Here is a 7,617-nt window from a genome sequence, read left to right as displayed (position 1 = left end):
GATCTCATTGCACTGGCTTTATTTACAAAAATATTTATATTGGAACCTAAACTACTCTCTAGATACTAACATGAATATTAAGAAGGTTAGTTTCCTGGGCAGCATTTCACTGCAAGCCTGGGAGAAATGCAGAATCATTTGGAAGTTCTTGTCTATTTCAGGTAATGTTCTATAATCTGAGACTTGTGTCTCTCTGACCCAGAGTTTGGGCAGGTCCTCAACTGACCTTCCTGGATTTGAATAGATGACACAGAGATACAAAAGGGCTCAATGTTACAACCTGGGCTATTGAGTGAGCACTCTCAGGTAAAGCATTTATCAAACCTTGGCATTCGTCACAGAAAAGGTAAGATGGTATACCATGTGTTCTGTCAGCACAGATTTTATAATGTATCAGATGAAGCACAAGGAACAGGAAAACAAGGGTGGAATCCATCTCCATGACCGTCATTGCCGTTATGAGGCATGTAAGGAGAAGGATGTCACACCAGCTCCAAAATAGTGCATTTCAAATGTCTGCCCAGTGTAAATACATAGAAACATTGTGTTTTTTTCTTATAAAAAATACATATTACACATAAATATTTAGATCAGTGTTTATAACTAAACAAGCAAAATGCTCCAAACATGAAAGTCCTATCTAAGTTTCTTCAAAAGCAGCTATATATCTCAAATGTTTACTTTTCCCCATGTTTTATTTATGAAAAGCTCCTTTCTATCCGTCACTTGGCGAGCTCAGGGCTTGTTAGCCTGAAAGTCACTGGTCTAAATTCAAATACATTCGCACCTCCTCTTCCTTGCTTTAATAAAAACTCATCCACAAGTGTGAGGTCTGGTCTGAATCTGTTTTCTGTCTAGTCACGGTCACCTTGTCCCAAGAGCCTGGATCGTGGGCTGGTCAGACCCAGGTCCTGCTGCCTGGCACAGTCAGAATGTAGCCACGGTAACAGCCAGAGCCCAATACCTTCATTTACTGCTGAAAATCTCCAGCCAAGAAGAAGCAAGTGCCATCCGCTAAGAATCACAGATCTGTATTTTGTTATTCTAGGTTTGGAAACCGTCAGAAAGTGATCTGAGTTGAATACAGCTTGTCATAAACAGGGCAGTGGGGAGGCCCCAGCAATGCACGGCCTCAAAACTGAAAGTCACATGGGGATCTTTAAGGTGTGGAGAACAAAGACTACTCTAGAGCACAGAGCATCCTTACGATCAGTTTCTCTCCTCCCTTCCTGATGAGGCTGTTGGCTATTTTATTTTTGCTATGTTCGATTTTATTTCCAATAGAGTTGTTTACATTACCATGTGTCTTAGTGTTTAAAAGTTACAAGTTGACATTTATAAATTATATAGAAGATGTAAGGAATAATGAAAAACAGCCATAGACATCCCAACCTGTCTAAGAAATGCAGGATCATCCACACCTTTGGAATCATCTGTACATCCCTCCGTTCATCAATCCTGTTCATTATTCTCAGTGTTTTCTTTATATTTTTACCAAAGTAAATGCGTTGCTAAATCATATTTTATTTTTTAGTGTTGAAACTAGAACAAAAGGAATCATCCTGTACAATTTTTCTGCAAGTCGCTTTTATTTCTTGCTCAGTAGCATGTCTACATAATTTACTCTTACGATGTTTCACTGTAGTTCATTTATTTTAACTTGAGCACGATCCTCCGGCATATTGCTGAGCACATACCTTCCACTCGATTGGACTGGGTTGGTCCCCATTTTTTGATATTACAAAATGGAGGGGTTTCTCTAGCTCTAGCTGTTTCATCACTCTGTCAAAAGGCCCGCTCTCTTCAGCCTGGACCAGGTCATGATAAAGCATTTTCCAAAGCGATGGCTCTAACTCAGAGCCCCACCACAGTCAGAACACATGTGCACGGGCATGACATCATTACATAGGCAGCTTTCCATGATGCCTGCAAAACACTCCGTATCAAAGACCTTCTCAGAACTGAAACTACTTTCTAGATACTAACGTGAATATTGAGAAATTTGGGGTCGTGGGTAGCAGTTCTCTGCAAGCCTGGGAGAAATGTGGGATCATTTGGAAGTTCTTATCTACTTAAGGGAGTGTTCTCAGAAAGAAAGGAGAAATGGGGAGAAAGACACAATATTTGTAGAAATAATGGCTGAAACCTTACCAAATTTGATGGAAAAATCTTGATCTATAGATTCAGTATTTACCTGCAGTAAAATAAAAACAAGCAGATCTGCTCTTAGATACATCACAGTCAAACCATGCAAAAACAAAGGAGAAATTTTGAAATTGCAAGACAAAAACTTCTCTTCATACACCAGAGGACCACACTAGATTAACCACCGACTTCTAGTCAGAACCAGTGGGGGAAAGGCCCTGAAATGACAACAGTCAAAAAGCTGAAAGGGAAAAAGTTGTTCAGGTGCTTGGGTGGCTCACTCAATTGAGCATCCAACTCTTGATTTTGGCTCAAGTCATGATCTCAGGGTCCTGGGATCGAGCCCTGTGTCAGGCTCCCTGCTCAGTGGGGGATCTGCTACTCCCTCTCCCTCTTCTCCTTCCCCTGCTCATGCTCTCTCTCTCTAAAATAAATAAATAAATCTTTAAAAAAACTGTCAACCCAGAATTCCATACCCAGCAAATCTGTCCTTCAAAAATGAAGGCAAAATAAAGATATTCCCAGATATACAAACTTACAAGAATTACAAAAGGAAACTTTTGAAATGAAACAAAACAAAACAAAACAAAAACTTGATTCTTAGATTTAAAAATGCTGGATTTGTTAAAGAATGTGGGTAAACATGTATATGTGTGTCTATACAGAATGTTCTGAAACTGTTTCTGCAGTTTACTCTCTACTGATCTCAGAAGCAAAAATACTAGAAACATATGAAAAACATACTTTGGAGGTTTAACTATTTCAATTTGTTTTATACTTATTTAGCTTTGTAAATTTTGAATAATCACTAATTTTCTAAGTCCCTCTAGCTGAAGATAGTGGAGATGAACTGAAATAAAACATCTTAAAATGTTTTCAAAATATACATGGCTAAAGAAGCACAAAAGACATTTGAGTTTCTTTTGTACCAGGGTGATACAAGGCAAAAACATATTATGTGGGGAGATTGAAGTTGCAGACAGAGGGCAAAAGTTCCTGGGAATTAACCAAAATTCCAAGGACAACTCCAGATTTTTAAAAGCTATGAAACTGATGGAGTGCAAGTAGAGCTCTCAAGGGAACCAGGTATTATCTGAGTTCCAAGCAGGATGAATAGCAAATTGACAAAGGTCTATCTCTAGCAGGCTGAGAAGGTAGGAGTGTCAGGCCCGGGAGGGTGGAGGGATGATGGAGCTGCAGGGCTGGGTGGATGGGAGGGGCTGTGGTCCATCTACTTGTGTCCCCTACCTGCCCTCAAGAGCCCTTTGTGACCAGACCACAGCTCTGTGATGTGGGCCTGGGTTTTGTGTCCACAAGTGCACTCCCAGTGCTCAGCTACCTGAGGGCAGCAGTGTGATCTGACACTAATGAATTTCAGAGGAAAGAGATGGAGAATTACCTCTTCCCTCAGAAATGCATTACTGGTGGTTGTCTGAGCTCCAGTCCCACTTCCTGGGCACTTAATATCCTCGCCTTCCTATGTGGACTGGGGCTCTTTTTCCTGTTAGTTTCCTTCTCCCAGCCTGATCCATCCTTACCACCACAGAGGAAACACAGAAACATCAAGAAGGTAAGGAACCCTTGGCCCAGACCCAGCAGAGTATGATTCTTTTTTTTTTAGGTTTCTTTTTTTTTATTTTTTTAATTAACATATAATATATTATTTGTTTCAGGGGTGCAGGTCTGTGATTCATCAGTCTTACACAATTCACAGTGCTCACCATAGCACATATCCTCCCCAATGTCCATCACCCAGTCACCCCATCCCTCCCACCCCCATCCACTCCAGGAACCCTCAGTTTGTTTCCTGAGATTAAGAGTCTCTTATGGTTTGTCTCCCTCTCTGGTTTAGTTTTGTTTCATTTTTCCCTCCCTTCCCCTATGATCCTCTGTCTTGTTTCTCAAATTCCTCATATCAGTGAGATCATATGATACTTGTCTTCCTCTGACTGACTTATTTCGCTTAGCATAATACCCTCTAGTTCCATCCATGTCATAGTAAATGGCAAGATTTCATTTTTTGATGGCTGCATAATATTCCATTGTATATATATATACCACAACTTCTTTATCCATTCATCTGTTGATGGACATCTAGGCTCTTTCCATAGTTTAGCTATTATGGACATTGCTGCTGTAAACATTGGGGTGCAGGTGCCCCTTCAGATCACTACATTTGTATCTTTGGGGTAAATACCCAGTAGTGCAATTGCTGGGTCATAGCGTAGTTCTATTTTCAACTTCTTGAGGAAACTCCATACTGTTTTCCAGAGTGGCTACACCAGCTTCTTTTCTATTACTATTTCCACTTTTCTGAATTATTGGAGAGACTCCTGGGATAGGAAATAGAACGTGTATTCTCAGGAAAGAATAGAACACTATCCATCCAGGGATAAGCCAGACTAGGCAGGGGTTAGAGGGGCACAAGAGTTTCTACCCAAAGATCTCAGGCCAGGAGTCCAGGTGTGGTGGAGGGCTCCAGGACAACGTCCCAAACACAGTGACCAGTGGCCGAGGACCGGCAGTTAAGAGCTGCATCTCTAGCAGAGGTCAGGCCCCTGGGCACCGGTTCACCACCCACCTTCCCGGGGCAGGTGTCTCAGGTGAATGTTCCTCTGTCGGGGCTGATCGAGGGCAGTACTGAGCCCAGGAGGCCCCGAGTAGCAGCTGGAGTGGGGCTCTGGCCTCGGGAAGTGGGGTCCTACGTGAAGGAGCTCAGATGCGCCCACAGGTCTGGGAATATGTGTGTTTCTTGAGCAGAGGAATAGTGACAAAGAAATTTCTCACATAGAAAATCCTTCTGTACATTCTTCAAAGAAGGAAAACTGAAAACGTTTTTATCCATCTTGAAAAGGAAATGAGTAAAACGAAAGAAAACCATAGCCCCCCCCCTTAGTTAAATGTAGGAGGTCACATTGTTCATGAGCAGTGAACATCTGCTGCTGGGGGTGGGGTCCCAGCCTCCCCGTGTTCTCTCATCTCAGCATCAGGAGGAGCCATGGAGAAGGAACAACAGAAGTAAGAAGAAAAGGCGGACTCTAAAAAGTGAGCATCTGCCACTCAGCCCTGCAGACCCCAGTTACACCGTCCCCCCTGCTCTGAGGGCCCAGCCCCACCGTCTCCAGGACACCAGGGCCTGAGCCCATCTCTCAGGAAACAGAGCCCTGCGGGGGGGGCTCCTAGGAGTGGGGAAGGGGCTCCTGGGGGGGAGGGGCTCCTGGGAGGGAGAGCGGAACCTGGACGCTTCCCAGATTCTGGGCCAGAACGAAGCCCCGAGGGGTTGGAAACGGGTGTCGCCCAGCAGGGGCCCCAGGGCCTGGCCTGGGAGGTGGGACCTCCAGCTTCAACTGTGGACAAGTTGCCCAGCTTTGCTCAGATTTCTCTGTGAGGCGACCCGGTCATTCCTCCCCCAACAAGGTCATGAATGGGGAAGCGATCCCCATCATGAGCCTTGCTATCACTGTGCAGGCACGTGGCCTTGGACACTGATGTTTGGGGCTCCCGAGTCTAATCCCCCAAAGGTCTCCCCTAAAGGGACATTGTACTCAACCTCCTATAAGACCCCTGGGCCCCCGCCTTCAGCTCTGTGACCCGGTCTCCTGTTTCCAGCTTTCAGAGATTGCCTGCAAGAACTGGAAGAGGTTCAGGACCTGTTTTCCCTTCTGCAAAGGTAAAGAACCTTCCCCCTTCTCTCCAGGGTGCTCCTCCCAGAGTCTATGGTGCGAGCCCAGGGCTGCAGGCACCCTGGGGCTGTTCTGGGGGTCTGGGAGGAGCCACAGGGACAGTGTGGCTAAAGCCCTGGGATGAGGGACGGCAGGAGCATTGTGAAGTGGGTGTGGGGGCATGGAGGGCCGTGGGGCCCACCCTTCTGGCCCCCCTGCTCCTGGCTTCGGCTCACACCTCCTGTCTCCCGCTCACACCTCCCATCTCCCACAGCCACCTGGCAAGATTCTTTGCCCAGAGGCGCTTTCAGCTCTTACAGCAAGCAGCCCCTGGGCAGGTGCGCAGAGGACTGCCTGCTGGAGCCCATCAACCATGCAGGGAGCCTATGGAAGATGCTCCCACCATGGCCCCATCACCTTCCCCCGCTCCTCTGACGGGACGCCCTCTACCTCTGGCCTCCACCCTGTCACTAGGACCAATGACCTCCTCAATTTCTTTTCATTCACACTCCTCCCTGAGTACTTCCTGGCCATCAGAGCCTTTCCTTCCCCCGGATGGCTTTTCACACCAGCCACTTGCTCTTCCCCCTTCCCCACCATGGCTCCCCGCTTCAGAAGCCTGCCCTCCGCCTCTGACAGCCTCCTTGGCCCCGGAGCGGCCAGACTCTCCTCTGACTCTCCCTCAGTGTGACTCAATGGCACCCCCACTGCGCCCCATCCCACAGAGCTCGTCTCCACACACCCCTTGGTTAGCTTCTTCTGTCCCAGTCATCTCGGGCCTGGGCCGCTCAAGCTGTCCCATTTCAGCGCTGTCCTGGTGGCAAGAGGCTGCCAAAACCTGGAGCCTCTCCACCTCCACACGCTTGGAGTCCAATCAAGAGCCTCTGGCCCACCCCTTACCAGAGGCCTTGCTCTGGGGAGACCCCACACACAGACAGGGAGAGACTGGAATCCCCCCTTTCATCAACCCTGACATCCAGAAGCTTCTGGAGATACTAATCGCCAAGAGAACAGAACTGAAGATTTGGAAGGAGAAGGAAAAGAAGGAAGGGGCAGACTGCCACCTGACCTCTTTTGGGAGAATGTTCAAGTTGCCAGGTGACAAGCGGGACACCATGGGTGACCAACAGTTCTGCAGCTTGAGAGGCAAACCACAACAGCTGCTCGGTCCTGAGAAGCCCCCACATCCCAAGACTTCGGGGAACAATTTACAGCAGAAACGCAACCAGCTCTTCTGGGGTCTTCCCTTTCTGCACAGTGAGTCCCTGGTGGCCACTGTCAGCATGACTGATTCCCCACTGGAGTTCCCATCTGTCCAGTTCAATGAACTCTCTCATGCCTTGCCACTCCAAATTCAGGCCAACATAGCTCCACATCTTTCACTGACCCAGTCATTATCTGACACTTTGGCCCAGCCCCAACCCTTGACCCTGGACTTGTCCCAGTCCCAGCCCCTGCCTCTGGCTCAGCCCCAGCACCTGCCCCTGCCTCTGGATCAGCCCCAGCACGTGCCCCTGCCTCTGGATCAGCCCCAGTCCCAGATCCAGCCTCTGGATCAGCCCCAGCCCCTGGATCAGCCCCAGCCCCTGCCTCTGGATGAGCCTCAGCCCCAGCCCCTGCCTCTGGATCAGCCCCAGCCCCAGCCCCTGCCTCGGGCTCAGCCCCAGCACCTGCTTCTGGATCAGCCCCAGCACCTGCCTCTGGATCAGCCCCAGCACCTGCTTCTGGATCAGTCCCAGCCCCAGCCCCTCCCTCAGGCTCAGCCCCAGCACCTGCCTCTGGATCAGCCCCAGCACCTGCCTCTGGATCA

The 7,617-nt window shown here is 48.0% G+C and overlaps 1 protein-coding gene across 1 annotated transcript in view; it reads left to right on the top strand.

Moving 5' to 3' along the window:
* Positions 1-361: 361 nt before the first annotated feature.
* The window catches only part of LOC116646639 (spermatogenesis-associated protein 31E1-like), a 13,818-nt gene continuing 6,562 nt past the window's right edge, over positions 362-7,617 (top strand). Inside the window, exons 1-3 of the mRNA XM_032427478.1 lie at positions 362-467; positions 3,654-3,715; positions 6,494-7,084. Of these exons, the coding sequence (XP_032283369.1) occupies positions 362-467; positions 3,654-3,715; positions 6,494-7,084 (759 nt within the window). The remainder of the gene's footprint in view (positions 468-3,653; positions 3,716-6,493; positions 7,085-7,617) is intronic.

Source organism: Phoca vitulina, unplaced genomic scaffold (genome assembly GCF_004348235.1).
Source record: "Phoca vitulina isolate PV1807 unplaced genomic scaffold, GSC_HSeal_1.0 scaffold37, whole genome shotgun sequence".
NCBI lineage: Eukaryota > Metazoa > Chordata > Mammalia > Carnivora > Phocidae > Phoca > Phoca vitulina.
The sequence above is the reverse complement of the archived record's forward strand: the minus strand, read 5'-3'. Positions and strand labels throughout refer to the sequence as shown.